Genomic DNA, 20024 nt, shown 5'->3' with positions numbered 1-20024 from the left:
CTGAACATTTTCTTTTAATTTGTCCATTACATTCAGATGCATGATCTGCGACAATATCAAAACTTCAAAATCTTTATCAAAATTCTCAAAATTTATTATTCGGAACTGAAGACAGAAACAATTCTGAAGATTTTTTTTCTGTAGTACATAACTTCCTCGACATTTCCAAAAGATTTTGAAAATTCTTTATGAAAATGTATGAAATATAAATCTTTTGATTGTGGTTTGTAGTTTGTACATGTCGTGTATATAGTCATCTTATAATTTAGTCATTCTCTAGTTTGATGGGGGTTTTTTGTTGGTTTTTTTTTTGTTTTTTTTTTTAAACATCTTTTCAATATATATTTATGTTTTTACTATTATGGAGAGAGGGTCTGTAGGCTTCTGCCTGTTATCCAATCCAGTTTCTGTGAATAAATATTGATAAATATTGCTTAGAAAAAAAAAATAGTCATTAAAATTAAAGGAAGTCATAAAAATTGTAAATCAACATTGGAAATGAAATGAAATGAAATGGGGTTTAACGTCCTACTAAATCAACATTGGAACAGACTCAAAGTGGAAACTTATTTGTTTTTCACTATCTTGGCGGACTTCCTGCACAAGCTTGCTTTACTTGCTCTGTAAGACAGTCAAATGCGGAAGAAGGGAATTCCCTGGACAGACATGCTTATCCAAATCAGTAAATTATAAAACACTCTGCCAATATTCTGACGGCAGTGGCAAGGGACACCATAGGCATGAGATAATATTTTATAAGGAAGGGATGGGATCGAGCCAAATATGTGGCAAATAGACTTTTGAAGTCTTGATAAAGACATTATTGATTACACATGAAGGATTTTTTCATGTGACATTTGGAAATGTCCACAGAAATATGAAAATGTACTCAAAAAGACTTTCATTGTTGGTAATGAAGTGTAATGATGGTACTAGAACATGTTTCCTACAGATGGTACCACTCTAGTACAAGACTGTACAAGTTCCACATCTTTTATATGTTGTCACATCTTAATTAAAAACCTTTCTATAGATGTATTCTTCATATTGTTATATAAATCAATAAACTTCATGACAACAAGTACCTTATAATTATGCTCCCTTATCACATACAGAAATAGTCCCGAACAAGCTAAGATAAATTTGAATAGGTTATAAATTGGTGATTAATGGTGGGATAAAAAACCCAGAACGTTCATCACACAATTCTACCATATTTCAATTAGATTTACACTAAAGACACAATGTGGCAAAAGTATAGCATTTTTCTTAGTAAGTTCAGTATATATTTGCTGTTTATTCTAGAATGTTGAGCCCTCCAGAAAAAATATTATTGTATTTTGACATTTACAAGATTTTATTAGTTACATATTTTTTAGCTCTTGGATACACCAATCACAAAGTGTTTTGAATAAAATCTTGTTCTGGGATTTGGATTGAGAGAATTTGATTTAATTTAAATGGCATAGTGTTTTGTCGATGAAGCATGTTTTACTTTGCTATAAGTGGGACTATGAAGATACAAGTTTGGAGGAGGCTATATCTAGCTATACTTGACAATTTGATATCGATGAATCGATGTCCGCTTAATTTTGCCCATTCACACTTCATGATCATCTTCAAACAGACAATGAATTGCTTTGGTTGTAAAAGAAAGGTTAATGTGGTATTGGTCTGGTGGTATTCACAGATTAACTGATGTTATCTTGTAGGACTAGAAAGAGAGAATGGTCGCAATCACTGCTAATGGTTCCTTATTCATATTGACTATATTAACGCATATGATTGGTCCTTTCGTCATGTGTTTGTATGCTCTAGTTCTTATTGGGCCGAGGATCAGAGGATTATGATGTTTACTATGGATGTGTGGTAGGCTCACTTTTCTTGAACCAATAAAGCATCCTTAGTCTTAATGAGATAATCAGAGCTAACACCATCTGTGGATATTTTGTCTTGGGATCATTAAATAAATATGTAGGGAAAGTGATCTCATTATTAGTTTGATCATAGTTAGAGAATAAAGTAAAATATGGGATTAAAAGCACAGAATGATGCTAGGAATATGTATGACAAAAATCCCTCAAATCGGATCTGTAAAGACGTGGCATCCCTTACGGGTTTAACAGTTGATCAATAAGACATGGTTCGACATTCCAGACAAACTTCTTGACTGAACTAGAATACCTGGGAGAGTTCATAGTAAGAAACTCATCATTTTCACCGCATGACAACAACTCTAGAAGTTAATTGCTGTTTCTCCCTAGATAAAACGCGATTGAACTACCACTAAGGCAATTGTCAAAGCATTTTTCTATATCAATTTCAATCATATGACGTATGTTGCTAGTTTTTGATGTCTTCTTCTTTTGATATATAGTCCGAGTTATTATGCATTGTACTCTTTAATTTTCTTTGATATTTAATAATACAGATTTTTCTTTCAGATTACATCTTAGTTTTCTATTATATGCTGGCGATCCATATCAATTTAATATCAACATACAGACTGAAATTGATATATGCATGTCATCTTTTTTTGAATATTTGAATACAAATTATCTTCTGTATGTCTATCACCTTATAAACTGTGATATTTTTGAATAAATTTGATTTCAGATTTAATCTTCTGTCTGCATCACTTATTTTGTCTGAATGAAAAATATGGAATTCATATTTCCAAGCATTTACTGATATGAAATATTTATTCATTTGAAAAAATATCTTTCAAAATTTTGCTTTCATATAAACTAGTCATTGTTTTTTTTTGTCCGGCTGGTAAGGTGAAAAAAGCTCTCCTGATAAAGCTCTTCCCCATGTTTATGGATATAGTAAGTTATATCATAATAATGAGGAGTGTGATACTGATTCCATCCATTCATAAGGCAGAGTTACTTAGAGTACAAGATTTATAGTCTATCTGACTAGTACTTTATTCTATTACCGTAAAGAACTATACACAGCTTTTGACAATAATATTAAATATTGAGATCCATTTGTGTTTCATTTGCCTTATAAAAAAACAATGACTGTATTTAAAAAGAAAATATTATAAGATCAAGTAAACTTTAGGTCATGTTTTTTTAAGTTTTGCGATACTCTTTTTTAATGCACCAACAAAATGTCAATGAAACACTTTTACTTTGTATGTTTTAAAATTTTGATGCACATTAATTACTAATTTATTATCTATTTTTGTGTTAATCTCTCTAATCTATTTGTAATGTTTTATTTAGTAACAGCAGTAGCAACCACAGTAATGGTGGTATTTTGAATGGAGTATTAAAGAGGTACAGTCATGTTCTCTACACAGTCATCATTTTGAGACTGAATGTGGTATTATATGGTGTTAATGCAACTGCTCAACTTTAAATGCTTGTAGTTAATTTTTTGTGTTGGTGCTTTGAATGTTCTACTCTGTATGGCAATGTATGTGGATGAATACACAATGCTCTGTAAATTTTAAGTAAATGGTATTTTGTAAGTGTAACATCTGTGTCAGAAAAACTCCAGCATAATTGCTTTTTCTTGTCGCGAAGCATATTTATTAGATAGGAGATTGTTCTGGATAAAATTTGCTTTGATACTGATTCTAAATTGAGTCTTTAACAATAATATAAATAAAGTAAATCTTTGGAGCCGTGTTTACATTGCACCCATTTGTATTAAAAGATGCTAAGTAAAGAGAAATAAAACTGCAGTGACAACATCTTATTGATATTTTTCTACATGTATGCGTGATTTAAAAAATGCTTAATTTGATAGGTTTCATATTGGAGAAATACAATCTACTATTTCATGCTCGCACAAATATATACATATTCAATTCCAGATGAGCTTTAAAATTGGCTACCTGAAATGTTGAAAAACTCTTTCATAAAATATAGAAGAGACGGTATCAACTATCAAAGCACAGCAAATAGAAAAAATACCCCGCTTGTTTTAGGTTAGAGATTTTGACTGTTCCGGTGAACTTTTCAGAACTCTCTCGAATTTGCCAATATAAAGGCCTTTATGAATGCATATTTATTTCAGTTGGGTGAAAGTTATTTGTTTTTGTTTTGTTATGGCATGTTCTAAGGATATATATAATTACCATAAAAGCTACATGTAATGTGTTGTAGCTGTTGGTTGCATGTGGCATGATGGTGTAAACATATTATTCTATTTATTTCATGATCAATATTTTGATATTGGGGAGCCACAATGGCTAAGTGAGTAAGATGCTGGCTCACTAGCCTGGAGGTTGCGGGTTTGCTCCCGGTGTTGGCCCGAGAAAGTTCATCGAGTTTTTCCGGCATGGTTTGCCCTTGTCAGTGGTGCAGGATGGAGGGTCTGACAAGGACAGCTGTCTAGTTGTTTGGATGTCATGAAAAACAGAGTTCCTGTGTACACATTGGCGTGCACATAAAAGATTCCTTGGCAGTTGGAATTTGATATGAGAGTAGGCATTGGTAATGGAGTATCTAGTTCCTAAAAATTCTTTTTCAGATCATGCTGGACGATGACAATAATAACTGTGATATAAAAAATGAAAATGAAATGAAATGTGGGTTAACGTCCTACTATTCTGCTCCGACTGGGCTAATGAAGACGGGCATATGCCATGCAGTGTGCTATGAGGGAAATTTTGCCCGGGCAGCGGCACTGACCTACTCTTACATCGAATTCCAACTGCCAAGGGATCTTTTATGTGCACACCAATGTGTACACGGGATTTCGGTTTTTCATCCCATCCAAACGACTGATATAAAAAATGCCTTCAGTTATACTGATCTTTCTTTTCAGTACAGATATATCATATTTTTTGCCTCTATGTTTATATTAGATATACAAGCACCTGGAGTCTTATCAATGATACAATAATTCATTAATATTGGTATCCAGAAACCTGATGAGGTCAGCAAATGATGTAGTAGAAGCATGGATCTTATAAGGTCCATGGTAGAAGTAATTCTGACTGTACTGTTACTCAGTAGATAAGCTTATAACTATCATTGTATAACTATCATTGAATGTTCAGTATTATTTTTATTTCATGTTTGATTCAATTCCAATGGTCAATTCTTTAATCCATTTTAGTGAATCAATATTTTTTGCAACATATGTTTTTTTTTATAAGTTGATTTCATTGAATTATTATTATCAAATGTTTCCTATAAGAGGCAAACACATTCACAAATTCTATTAATTTTAATTGACATTGAATAAAGGAGTACCAAATAATCAGTTTGAAAATGCTTGAACTATTTGAATTCGGATATTTCAATAATTTAGTGAGCACCACTAGAGTTTTAGCAATGTACCATGATACAGAAGTTGTGTTGTTTTATGTTGAGAATGTACAGTGATGTTGTGGTTGTGTTATTGAATATTGACAATAGTTATAATTACTTTATTGATTTCAGTTATTGATTTTATACCAGATAAATATTATACACATACAGCTATGTGTACATTGTTTCCTTTAGCTAGCTCACTGTAGTGTTATAGGTCAATGTAATCTTACTGCCAGTGTATCATATTGACTCTCATACAACATTAATAATAAATAGTATGTGCATGCTATGAATCAGTTATGGGTGTTATAATATTAAATCGGTTAACTATTATAATTTCTCTTAAAAAGATGGTATATTGATCAGCTTATATAAATAAGCTAATAAAAGAAGATTGTAATATCTTTTATATTTTTAACTTGGATTTCTAGAAGGAAATCAGATAAATTTATTCATAAAACTGTCCTGTGATGCATAGGCATATTAGCTCAATGAATGTTGGGAGAATGTTGCCCGTAAAAATCTCCTGCTATTCCAACCCGTGAATACAGCAACTTCGATCTGGTCAAATATAGCCTACCTTTAGGTGACTTGCCTGAACCCCAAATCCCAAACAACCAATCAGTCGTCACAGGTTAAGGGGGCCTCGTACTCCCCGAATAAATTTTGAAAATTTAACCACAGCAAATGCGTTTTTCTGCTATTCTAGCCTGTGAATTAAGCAACTTCATAGTTTCCAATCGGTTTGCAACCGAAATCCCACTCTATGCCAACCTGAATTCTAACCATCCAATCAGACTGTTGCAGCTGTATTCACAAATAATAATCGATGCCCAAAAATGTCGCACAGAATGGTTCCAGACAACATTTTTTAAATCAGAGTCAATTCAGTACAAATTTGTGGTTTTCTATTAAAAAAGAGAAGTAAAATTAGTGTTTTATCAGGTTTCGATCACTTTATTTTGCCAACTAGATGAAATAATAATTTTTGTTTTCACTTTACCCATCTGCCTGAAAAGTCAAATTGCCCGAAAATTTGAGAGGCAGCTGCCTCCCCTGCCCCTCGAGAGTCATATGCCTATGGACTTTAAACCCCATTTCTCTCTCTGTGTAACAGTGCACATATTGACAATATATTCTTTAATTTCCATAAAGCTTTAAAAAAATTCATTATTATGCCAGTTTTTACTGTCTGACTGAAATATTTAACTGTTATCTGCATTCCATTAAATGTTGGATTACCAGGCCTATACATACCGAAATAATTATCTAACCTACTTTGCAAAACAAAGAGAACATTTACTTATTGACTTTGGAGAAAAGCAACTTTTAAGTTCAGATAAACTTGTGAGCCCTAATCCAGAAATAATAAGTCCTGTGCATTGAAATTCGGGAAAACATTTCTCCTAATTGATAGTTTCTTCAAGCTAAGGTTTTATTTAATTACCTTTAATATAATTGTCTTTGTAGATTTGAGCGTCCCGAAAGAAAGATGGTGACTGAGCACGTTCAGCCTAACGTTACTTCTCAGACGGCGTTAAATCAACAGCTAGGTTTACAGAAAGAATCTTATAATACAATGGGTATTACCAGGGTAAGCATTGGTTAACCATTTTTACATCCAAATAAAAAGATTGGTATTGATTCTTGACACAAATAAATCTGTGGCAAAATACTAAAAAAACATCACAATAATGAAATATTGTTTTTATTACAAAGTAAATTACTTTAAATTACTGTAACATTGTCTTTAGAGAATTATAGACAGCAGTTGAGCTCTAATATATATAAGTTCTTATGTGTAACTTTTAGAAATATAAATGGACATCTGAGATACTATTTATAAAATTTGGAACTTCTGTATGGTTTTGTTATTGGTGCTATTTCATATTGTATTAATAGGATATGACCCCCTTGAATATGAAGCATCTATTTGTCTTATAATTTGATTATACATAAGAGGGCTTGTAGCTACATATGATCAGATGGGATGTAATATTTGATCTTCACCATGCATGCATATTCAAATATGCTGTACCCTTGCATACAGCTTATTCTTTTGATATATTTTCCATTTTCATTTGAGACTTTATTAACTCATGACATTGGTGATGTACATATATTTAAAGGAATCTTTAATATGTTTAGTCTTTATCACTTTTCCAAACACTGCTAATGCATTTTATTATAGACACTTAATAGATGTATTTGAACAAAATTTATCCATCCTTTCGAAGTTGGTAAATTGCTTTGAGCTGTTCAGCAAATATCTCAAATTTGCACTCACTTAAAATGAGAAAGCTGTAAGCTTACTCCAAATAACATAATCGTGTTTCACACAAATCTAGTCACATTTAAAGTATTGATTTTCTCTAAGATTGTCTTGTCAGTTTTAGATAAAATTGAAAAAGTCAAGATCTAAAATGGAGCAAGTGGCATGCAATATCAATTTAGTTTCAAATGCTTTTTGTTAGATTGGATTTTATTTGCCGCCATAAAACTTTTTTATCTTAGGAGATTTATCATTGCTTCAGAAAGGCACTTAATATTTTGTTTTCCATCAATTAGAATGAGATTTATAAAGAAAGATGTAAACTAAGATATTTATTGAGTCTTAACTAGTAATAGAAATATTAATAATTTAAATAGGAAATAACATACCCAAAATATCACTATACTAATATCGTTATACAGATTCATAAATTGATTTTTGCTGCACCAAAATTAATATAAATTTTAGGTACCTCTTGCTTGTTCTATTGGTGTTGTTTTTTCAACATTAAAGATTAAAAAAGGAAGGTCTCCGAATTTATTACCATTTCTTATTCTATTTGCCATGAACACTATTATATTCCTGCGTAGATCTGTTACTATGTTCCGACACATGAGACCTATGGACGTTACAGTTTCAAAAATTGTGTTGTCTGTGCGAAATAAAGTAAAAATTTGAGAATTACAGTGATAGGAATAGGATGCAAGAAGTTCATAGTCTTGATCGTTCCAGTCACAAATGTTTCATCTTTGACTACAATTAATATTGGTCAGGACAAAATAGCTGAAATTATATACCAGTATATGGACATGGTAATATGATAACCGACAGTCTGACACAGTATACCATGACTTTCAAGTAATTGTGTCTTGATTCACCAGTATAGATTAATTGGACTGGATCAAATGAGTCTAGCAAGTTAAAAGTTTTGGAACTTCAGATTATATACATAGTAAACCATCATAATAGTATTTATTCTTACAAATATTATCCTTGCACTAGATATTTACTGAGTTCATCAGCCATGTTTTGTAATTAAAACTTAGAAATTATTGTTGTTGGTGTTTATATTTTCAGGGATTAAGTTTAAGCAGTCAGAGTCGTTCAGCTTCAGAAGAGGAGGAATCATCGAGTGTTTGGAAAAATGTGAAAAGTATCGCCACATTATTAATGGACGAACCTCCTCCAGAACCTACTACAGGGCCTATAGTGGATGGAGTGGATTTTAAACTTGGAAAACTTCAATTTGGACTAGCTTATGATTTTCAATCATTGACATTATCATTACGGATAATCCGTGCCACTCAATTACCTGCTAAAGATGTTACTGGCACCAGTGATCCATATGTCAAAATTGTTTTATTACCAGATAAAAAACATAAACTTCTTACAAAAGTGAAAAAAAGAAATTTGAATCCTCACTGGAATGAGTGTTTTCTGTTTGAAGGTATGTCATATCATTAATCAAGTTAAGTACCAGGTACGGAATCTTGTGGCTTTTAATCATATTTGTTTGATTATCTGTCTGTGGAAAGCGTCATACATTTTGATAATATTTGAGTGTAATGAAATTATTTTTTCATTGATATTTGTTAATATTTAAAAAATTACTGGTGAAACTGCGTACACAACATGCCATAAAACAGTTTGATGTATTAGATCATCTTGACTATATATCGATCCATCTGTTGAGGTGGAATCAGGGTGCAAAGTTTATTTGATTTATGGAGTGTGTTGTAGAAGTAATTTTATTTTTGGAGCTTTTTGTTCAAAGCGATTTTTTCCCCTGAAATTATGATTACTCTTATACATTTGTTGCGAGATTGGAGAATGAATTCTTTGCAAACTACGATGTTTGTTAAAGTTGAATCTTTAAAAGGAATATCAGTCTATGGTTGGCATTTTCTGAAAAAGGCATTTGATGCACAGATTATACTAGGGTAGGCCTAATTAAAGTTACAATTTCATATTTTCTAAGAAAGTCAAAACATAATTATGATGAAGATAATATAATTTCAAAATATTCATAATAACCATAAAACAACATTATGGAAGATGAGATAAAGAGCTGACAGTTCTCATTATAATAATAGTTAAAAGGGAATATGCTAAAAATTTCAGTCAAATTTCTTCACTCTGAGCCGAGAAATTCTCATTTTAATAACACTGTAGCCTCGATTGTTACAGCTGTTATGATAATAAACAAAGTCTTGATTATCCAGTTTTACAGTTCATCATCAACAACTGTTGAACCACAGATCAGATTCAAATCTGTTGAAAATTGGACCCCCCAGATGTCATTGAAAGTTAATAAATATCTTATTAATAGTTTATATATAACATTTAAGACCTAAAGGAAGACTGCAATAGGCAGATTTAGCTCATGCATAATGTATGTTTAATAGACTTAATTATTGTAAATAAGCTTACTTATGCGGTCGTTCCTTAAACACCTAGAAAAACAAAAAAGCATTTGTATGATTCATAAAATTTTGACAGTTTGAATTATTACAACTGAAATTATAAACTGTTTTTTTCACCAGCCAGCCAAGACCTCAAAAATGCCAATGCCTCTTTAAATTACTGATCAAAATACCTGATATAACTAAGTGGAACATTTCTTATCAAGTAAATTACCTACTTTAGATAGAAGGTATGATGATATGAAAGTCCCTATACATTGTACAAAGTTTAACCTTTATTTCAAATATTGAGGGGAATTGGGTACCGAACGGTTCAACATGTGCACATTAGATCATAAGCTCTGTCATTGAGTCAAGTGGCATGGTTTTGATTTCCCACTTGTACGTGACAAGGGGTAGGGTTGCCAGTCCAACCCAGTGGGTTTTCTCCAGGTGCTCTGGTTTCCTCCCACTGCTATATATATAGAGACCCCTATGCACAAGTGAATTATTCAAATAAAATAAAACCATATGTTAGTCCCGAAATGTTCTAGTTTGTGACAAGTGGACGTTAAACCCCATTTCCTCTCTTTCAAATATTGAGTAAGCTTACCAGTAATTAAATTGCAGAATAACACATTTTTTTAACAATTTTTTTCTCATTTTTTTTATTTGTAAAATCACATTATTGGTTTTATATTTGGAAACCAAACTGTATTCTGCATTAAAATCAATATCTCAGTAAAATATGATTAGTAGAACCCAATTTTGTGCAAAATCAAATCTAATAAGTTCACTTATTTCTACGCCTGGTATTAAACATGAGTAGAATATTGAATTGATCTGTAAATGTTTTTCTTTCATTAGGATGGCCACATAATAAACTACTAGAGAAAACCCTGTATCTTCAAGTTATAGATTACGATCGATTCAGTCGAGATGATCCTATTGGAGAGACCTATGTTCCTCTTAATGAGATTGACCTGTCACAATCTCCTGTGTTTTGGAAGTATTTACAGCCTTGTAAAGATTCCAGGGTATGATGGGTTTTTTTATTTCAAAGTATCTTCTTGTATCAATACTTACAAGTGTTGTTCATAAATAATGCTACACATGCTCAAACAGCTATCATCAACTTGTATTATAAAGTATATGTTTTTCTCTGAAACTCTGACATCCAATTTTATTGCAAAATACATGCGTTCTACACAATTTTATCAATCGGCAAAAATTTAAGATTGGTCTTTTTGTGCACCAAATTTAGATTGGTCTTTGTGTGCAAAAATTGGTTTCATTACTCTGCAATCTATATTAATATTTGTGACTGTCGTTTGTCTGTCTGTCTGTTTGTCTGTCTGTTCGGGGTTGGCTGCTACACTAGGTCTGCCCCGAGTCTGAAATTTGGGGTATAGGGGTAGCTCGGACCGGGGAGTAACATAGGCCAGGTGGCGTTAGTCTACCACTTCCGGTTTCTGGGTTATGACCCCCGAGCGAAGCCGGGCATTCTTCTAGTTAAACATAAATGTGTATATTTGGGACTTATGATTTATGTTAAATTTATATTGTGTAGGATTGGAGGTGTCTTTAGCAGATTTCCATGTTTTTGTTACAATAAATTTTCTATCATTTGAACTAAAGATAAACAAAATAAAATCAGACTTTAGATTAATCTTATTTCACTTTATTAAGATACATATAGATCAAGATATATAACTGTCAACACAAGAAAAGGTCACTAGCCTTAATTGTATCTTGTCTGTATCTTGGCTTTTAAGAAAAATCTGTAAATTTACTCACTATCAATTGAGCAAAATCTAGTCTCCCAATATTTAGCAATGTAAATTGTATGATATTTATTTTATTTGACAGGGTAAATTAGGAGAGTTATTATTATCTCTATGTTATCAACCTAATATTGGTAGATTATCTGTTATTGTTATGAAAGCTAAAGAACTTAAAGCCAAAGATATAACTGGAACATCAGGTAAATATGGCGCTGATTAATATTGAAACATCTAATTCCAGTTCTCCTAAAAAAGACTTTAAACTGATTGAAGAAACAAATATTGACCTGTCTTTTACAAGATTTTAAGATTGCTTTATTCAAAATATCAATAAATCACTTTGGAAAACCTTATTGCCTGCTGCGTAGAATCTGTAGCATGTAGCATGATAATAGTTCAAGAAATCAATTGATCTTAGACAGATAGCACAGTTACAAGAACTTTATCTTTTTGCAAAAGCCATATCTGAACACTTGCATGATTTTTTTATATTCTTAAATACATCCTTTACGTTGTAATATTATACCTATGTATTTTTTGCCAGTTCATCTTACAAAATGAATGGTTGTATATGATATTGCATGGTTTGAATAAATAATTTACAGGTTTTTTTCGTACACGTAACAAATGTGAAAGTTCTGGTATGTTATAGGAGTGGTTGAATTATACAATTGTTGTATATTTTATTTCAATTCTTTTACAATTTTGTTTTGTTAGTAAATTTTTACTAAGTTTTTTAATTTGATTTTTTATGGTTACATTTTATACAAATTGTAATTTTATTGTCCGGTGGCCTGATCATTGCATGTTTCGTCTTACCCTTTCTGATGGTATTAACTATCTTTCCAAATTGGATTTCCTGGATGAGTTAGATTGTATGAGTTACATGATTACCAGATGTAGACTCAATTACCCCTGACCAAATTATCTCTTTATTTTATTTGATTGCAACAAATGTTGTCTTGGACAAAATAGTGTCATTTGTATATATGTTAATTGGCTGTCTGACTGTTCACATCTACTATATGGAAAATGTTGTCTCCATCCGACAGTTTAGTTATAACAATGCATTCTACCAACGAACTGTAGCATTTCATCTCAATTGATCGTAGGACATATGGAAGTTTCTGTATGAACTTCGGAATTGTAGACAGTTTACCCTCATTTGTCCGAACCTATATTTATTGTAGTCATAGCATAAACAACTTGAACTAGCGTGATCACGACTATCCTGATTAAGGCACGGCCCTCACTTAGTGCTGTCATTTGGTTAGGTCATTTACGCATTGGCAGGCAACATTGGAATTTGAATAGGTGTTCCATTGCCGATTGTTCCAATATAGGCTCAAATATGAGCTAGTAGATAAAGTGTTTATGTGTAGGATAAAGCATGAGACTTTGGCTATGAAGCTGGGCAAGGTTTTTCTTTCGAGGGTTTTTTCTGAAGTCTTTCTTCCTCAGCATAACCGAAGTCGAGGACTTTATCTTGTTTATAAACCGTCTATGTTTACATGTACATAAAATGAGAATATCCCAGAATTCCTGTAAGAAAAACCTTATGTCATGTTTTCTCATGGATAATAAAAACCTACCTTGGAAGAATAACCTGTTACAGGTTTAAAGAAAAACTTTCAGAAGAATAATCCAAAATCCTCTGTATGTATTCAAAGCCGCCCCCGACTTTCAGACAGCAAGTTATTCCGAACATAGAATATACCCCAAAGATCAAAGAGATTTACCGTTATAGGTTTATAAATTGGGTTAAATCCCATTACTATTTATTTGGTAAATTTTTTAATAGATAACTGCAGTCGTATTTGTTAAATGCTTTTATAATTTTGGAGTTTGGGAATTGTCACTTGGTTATGGAATCTTTATTTTTGATATTTTATATTGTAATAGTACATTTATTATTCCATCTTCATTATTCAAGTCAAGATAATTACTTTCCTTCTGATTTCAAATCATAAGTTTTTATGTGGACGTATTATGCCGTCGCCCCTGTCCGACATCTACAGGTCACAATTTTTATCCGATTTTGACAAAACTTGAAAAATAGGTCTATCTTCCAAAGATCTCAGCTCCTTTCGATATTGGCATGCATCAGACCATAACTTCATGGATTATGGCCCCTAGCTGATTGTACGAAAAATCGCTTCTTTTTTTTTTAGCTTGTTCTCTGTCCAGCTCTTGCAAAATGTGGGCATATCTTGCATGACAACCACTTGTTTGTGTAGTTTGGGGACCTTATTCAAATATTGTACATAAAGTTGCATAATTGAGTACATACAAATAGTTGCATGTTTAAAGTGTGCCCTGTGAAAACGGACCTGGCTCGTTTTTTTTTTATTTCACATGGGTGTGCGTGGTTGAGTGGTCTAAAGAGTGCACTTTAGATCATAAGGTCTGTTATTGAGTTGAGTGGCATGATTTCAATCCAAAGTTAAAAGGTGTCAATTGCAAGCAATAGGGTAACCTGTTAAAGATCCCTATTCAAAAAAGTGAATTATAAAAATAAAATAATACCATAAGTTAGTCCCAAAATGAATTGGTTTGTGTTGAGTGTACGTTGAGCTCCAGTTATCTCTCTCAAATTTCATGTAAAGATTACGGTGATGATACTGACACAATCATCTATTTATATATTATTATTTTTATAATTCCTACTATAATATGATTTTATCTAATTGTATTACAGATCCCTATGTCAAAATTTGGCTGTCGTTTGGTCAAAATAGAGTAGAGAAGAAGAAAACTACCATTAAGAAGCGAACATTAAACCCTGTTTTTAATGAATCTTTTATATTTGACATTCCGTGGGAGAAACTACGTGAAGCCTCTCTAGAAGTTACTTGTATGGACTTTGATAAAGTGGGGCGTAACGAGCTCATAGGTAAAGTGATTCTAGGTGGCAGAAGTGGTCCCATGGAAACCAGACATTGGAATGACATGGTTTCAAAACCAAGACAACAAGTGGCCCAATGGCACCTCTTGAAAGATTGATTGGAAATGTGATTGCTTTAGTTTTTTGTGTAAATTAAAAATCAAAAAAGTTAATGATGGTGGTAAATGGATATTAAATCTAGACTTTTTAAGGACATTGATACAAAGATATGAAATCTTACTCAACTTCTTTGGAAGAAAAAGAGAGCAACTGTTTTATATATAATAGTGGAAAGTACAATGTAAAAAAAAATGACCAAACACAGTGCTTGCTAGCTACCTGGACCAACTATTGTATACTGTGAATTCTTTGTTAAAGGATATATTTTTTGGATAGCTAGCTTACTGTGTGGTAAATCCCTTCAATTAGTAGATGAAGTTGAACAATTATCATGATGGATCTATAGTGACTAAAATAATTACTATAGATTAATATAAAGTATCGTTGTTAATGTTAAACGGAAGAAAAACATGTTCTAGAACACCTCTATTCTGGACAAGTTATTTACCGTAATTAAGTGCATGAAGAAAATTGTATAAATAGGTGTTGATATTGCTGAAAAAAGAAATATGTTCAGTAACAAAAAGTTTATATAAATATGAATTAAATGTATGTAATGTACATTTTGATTGTTGTTATTAAAAACATGACTTGTGTATCAATAGCCAATAATTTCATAATGAATTAAGTGTTCAATGTAGTTTGTACTGTATAACAAAATATTGTGATGTAACTCATTGTGTATGATAACTTCATTAACAACATGTTGCAGAGTAACAGCATTAAGTTATTTTTTGTTTTCTGAATGAAACCATCCACTTGTGAGTTTGGTGACTGTTCCTGATAAGTTAAGAATGTTTTTAAATTTGATGTAATTAAAATACTAAAATCTAAAAAATTTCTTAGGAAACTCTGCTCCAAGTAAAATTGACTTTTTTTCGTTTAATGTTTACATGATTTTATCAACTGTAAGAAATTACAATATTAATTCAATGCATAATATGGTAATACTAAACTTTACTAATTTAAGTGGAACCATTATGGAAAGAAATATATCACATGACCAAAACCGTCCCCTATGAATTTAAAAATCTTGATATAATGATCACAAAAAATTTGATTTTTGTTTTATAGTATTTTGGTTGCTGTCAACATTGAATCAATACACCAATTAATATAAATAATCATTCCTGTCAACATGTAATTGAAGAATTTTGTTAAATAAGAATGAATCTTATTTGTCTAAGGCGGGATGATGGGGGTTTTGCTTAGTTGTTTTCCCTTATATACAAAACCATTTTGTTTGATATAAAAAGTTCAATTAACTGTACTTTTACATACATATATTGGACAATTTATTAAATATAAATATACAAATGCAAGTCTACAATGGTCACAATTTGTAAAACATAATGTGTTTTGAGATTTTAGTGCCCTTAAAATTGTTATTAATATTGTCAAGAAGTGGATATTTTATTCAAATGAATTTTATTTATTGTTATTTTAGACTTGATTGTCTCGTCCGGACTTTCCACAAGAAACAAGTTATATAAATATATATGACAAAAACAGTACACCACACACATATATATCTCCAGGTGTGGGTGATCTGCATGGCATTGATGCCATGATTGGTTATGTAAAGTTGCAATAGGTCCTTAGGGTATACTGTACAAAGAATTCTAGTAATTTATTCTTTTTATTTAGTTTCATTTAACTTTTTTGGTAAATTAATAATCTGTTATTTTGTTTTGTTTTAATTAAATGAAATTAATTTTGTATTGTTGATTTTTACTTTTAATAACTTGCATGCTTATTTTTTTTTTAGTAAGCTTAATATTCGAAACTGTGTGACAAATTTCTGAGTTAATGGCAAGCATGCATAGTAGATTTGGTTGATTTTAATTTTATAATTGCTTAACATAGTAACAGTTGAAGTTTGATTTGATTTTTGCTACTCACAAATGGAATATAAAAAAATCATTTGTGTGCTATCCATAATGAGTTAGAAATGTGAAATTGTGAACAAGAGCATAATATGAATGACTAACATACAACTCATATTTAACAGCACAGTTTGTAGGCTACATCCAAAAACAATTATTGGATCAGCAATAGCAGGCACACACTGATCAGCAGTGAATATTCACTAGGCTGCCACAATCACTGATAAGGATGACATCGCATCTGATGCGGCTTATTGAGCCCCAAATATTAACTTTATTCCTCCGACAAATTAAATTCTAAAACATTCTTTTATGTATTAGAAAAATAAATAAAGACGTTTGAAGTATTTGTAGGTAAAAATTATTTCCTATTTTAGTGTAAATGGGTATTAAAATGAGTAAAAGACACCATTCTGTATGAACCAGTAATGTCTTATGTAAACAATGCATGTGCCATTGAGCCAATGATTGACACCGCGTGATGTGATGTCATGTGTTGAAGGCAGTCATCTTTTACAGAGATATTAGAAGACTTTCGTAATCCTCTATGAAACAGATTGTAGCAGGCAGTGTGTGGTCTAAGAGGAGGTAATGACTGGTTTTAAAATACAGATGTGACGTCATCCTCTGATGTTGGCAGGATGACGTATCATTATTTCAAATAATGGTACGGGCAATGTGCCAAGCGTACATTATTTATACGAGTTGAAATTTTGGACCTGCCTTACGCAAGACATTGCGTAATATATGGATATAGCTCTTGTGCAATATCAAAATATTACTTTATGTCCGGCACTTGACCATGAAACAACTTAAAATACAGACACTATCCAGCACCTGCATTTCAATCTGAGTGTTGTATCAATATATTACACATTGTCTTGCTGGAGACCTTAAAAATTAAACAACTTAACAGTCAAATATTTTCTACCATCTTGTATAAATAATATATGATTGGCACAGTGCATGCCATTATTTGAAATAATGGTACACATAACATTAAGATGTCATCACACCCTGTATTTTAAAACTTGTTAATAAACCTCTAATAACACATAGTCCATGGTTTGGTACATGTTGATTAACAATGGCTTCTGTGGTCATGATATGGTCAAACCAAAACTATGGTGTAAGTAGTGTCTCTTTATTCCTAAAGCATTCCATCATCAGTTAATAAGCTGAGAATACTGGTAACTGTTGCTTCAGGAATATGTAGTATCTCATGTTTTTGTTTTAAGACCTGACTTATTATATATGTATATTATACACTAATGTTGTGATGAAGAATGTTGTTGTTATAAAATCACACTATTAAATATAAATTGTTGACAATCAATATATTTTACATTAAAATGACAAATAAAATTCTTTATGGAAATATATAGATTTGAATGGTTTCTCTCTATGGAAAGCAATACCCATGTCCTTTGATCTGTCACTTGTGATGGTGTTCTACTCCACTGACTGTATATGGGATTTCATTCCTGGCTGCATGTTAGTCCCAAAATTACATAGTACAAGTAAATTTAAACCCTAGATACTTCACATTCACTGGGGTTGAGTGGTCTAAAGGTAATTTAGACCATAGGATCTGTCTGTGATGCAGTTGTTGTTTCGATCTCTCAAGGATAAGTAGTATGGCCAAGACCAAGTATAGGAAATAGAATATAACAGTAGTTTAGAATTAACTATTTTAAGTGCCAACCATGCACCCATCTTATTCATTGTTGGTTTAAATTAAGTGGTTTATTATTAAGCTTAGAGTGGTGGTAATCTGGTGGGTAGGGTAGATTTGCATTAAGAACTACAATTTCAGCTGGAACCTTTAGCTAAGCTTAATGCAGGTAACAAATTGTTGATGATGCCTGGAGTGAGAAATTGTTGCTACTACTAAGAGAGAGAGAAATGGGGTTTAGCATCCACTCGACACAAACTAGGTCATTTTGGGACTGACACATGGTTCAATTGTATTTAAATCATTCGCTTGCGCGTAGGGGTCTTTAGCAGTGGGAGAAAACCCACAAGGTTGGACAGGCGACCCTACTCCTTGTCACATACAACCGGGGAATCAAAACCCCGGCAGCAGACCGTATGATACAGAGCGCACATGCTAACCATTCGGCCATCCAACCCCCCGTACTTCTAAGAAAGAGAACCCCAATTCATAAGTTAAACATACATTATGCGAGCTAAATCTGCCAATTGCAGGTCTTTCTTGAGGCCTGAAATGTTATCTAAATTATTAGACATTAATTAACTTATCCAGACAATAATCAACTCTCGATGTCATCGCTAGTCTGCGATATTTACTGGATTAGAACCCGATCTGCTGTTCAACGCTCATTGATAATTAAACAACCATTTTTCGAACAATCAGGGGTCATAATCCAGGAAGTTAAGTTCGGGTACCCGCGATTATTCACACATTTTTTTTAAATCAGATAAAAATTGCGACCTCTAGAGGGACCTCAAGCTAAAAACAATGATTTTTCGTACAATCAGGAGCCATACTTCTGGAAGTTGCTATCCCATATGCGCAAATATCGAAATGAACCAAGATCTTTGGGTTATAAACTTACATTTCAAGTTTTATTTCAAAATCAAAAGAAAGTTGTGACCTCTAGAGAGTCCACAACATTGATATATCATATTTTTTACGATATTTGATATTTGAATACGAGGCGTGGCCATTTTGTCTGTCAGTTTTGGTTCGATTTTTACGAAATTCTAACTCAACCATCCTTTGGGTGTAATGGTGATATATTCAAACATTTTTTTTAAATCGGATAAGAATTATGACCGCTATAGGGTCCACAACCTAAAATCAGGGGCCATAATTCAGGAAGTTATCCGATATGCGCGAATATCAAAAGGAACTGAGATCTTCCAAGTTTCAACAAAATCAGAAGAAAATTGTGACCTCCATAGGGTCCAAAAATCAATAGGCTTCTTAGTCTCATGACCTTAAACACTGTGTATAAAGTTGAAGTCAATCGGATATTAACTTTGACCTCTAGAGCTTCCACAAGATTTTTTGAAGTGATCAAGGGCCATAACTCTGGCAGTAATCATCGAAAATCAATGAAAATCAATATGATTCTTCGTCTCATGATCTTAAACACTGTGTATAAATTTAAAGTCAATCGGATATTAACTTTGACCTCTAGAGCATCCACAAGATTTTTTGAAGTGATCAAGGGCCATAACTCTGGCAATAATTATCGAAAATCGCTGAAAATCAATACGATTCTTCGTCTCATGACCTTAAACACTGTGTATAAATTTAAAGTCAAACAAATATTAACTTTAGCCTATACAGCGTCCACAAGCAATTGGGGACGCCGGCCGAACGGACGGGGTCAACAACAATATACAACCACATTTCAATGTGGGCGTATAA

General features: G+C 32.2%; 1 protein-coding gene across 8 annotated transcripts in view; it reads left to right on the top strand.

Annotated features, from left to right (window-relative positions):
• LOC126811913 (synaptotagmin-7) overlaps positions 1-18008 on the top strand; it is a 113024-nt gene extending 95016 nt beyond the window's left edge. For 5 of the 8 annotated variants that reach the window (XM_050537962.2, XM_050537965.1, XM_050537966.1 and 2 more), the window contains 7 exons: positions 3234-3287; positions 6747-6870; positions 8626-8995; positions 10818-10987; positions 11820-11934; positions 12340-12375; positions 14433-18008. In XM_050537962.2, the coding sequence (XP_050393919.1) occupies positions 3234-3287; positions 6747-6870; positions 8626-8995; positions 10818-10987; positions 11820-11934; positions 12340-12375; positions 14433-14737 (1174 nt within the window). In that variant the 3' untranslated portion in view covers positions 14738-18008. The remainder of the gene's footprint in view (positions 1-3233; positions 3288-6746; positions 6871-8625; positions 8996-10817; positions 10988-11819; positions 11935-12339; positions 12376-14432) is intronic. The other 3 variants (XM_050537968.2, XM_050537967.2, XM_050537969.2) reach the window with 3 other exon arrangements.
• Positions 18009-20024: the final 2016 nt, after the last annotated feature.

This window comes from Patella vulgata, chromosome 2 (genome assembly GCF_932274485.2).
Source record: "Patella vulgata chromosome 2, xgPatVulg1.2, whole genome shotgun sequence".
NCBI lineage: Eukaryota > Metazoa > Mollusca > Gastropoda > Patellidae > Patella > Patella vulgata.
The sequence above is the reverse complement of the archived record's forward strand: the minus strand, read 5'-3'. Positions and strand labels throughout refer to the sequence as shown.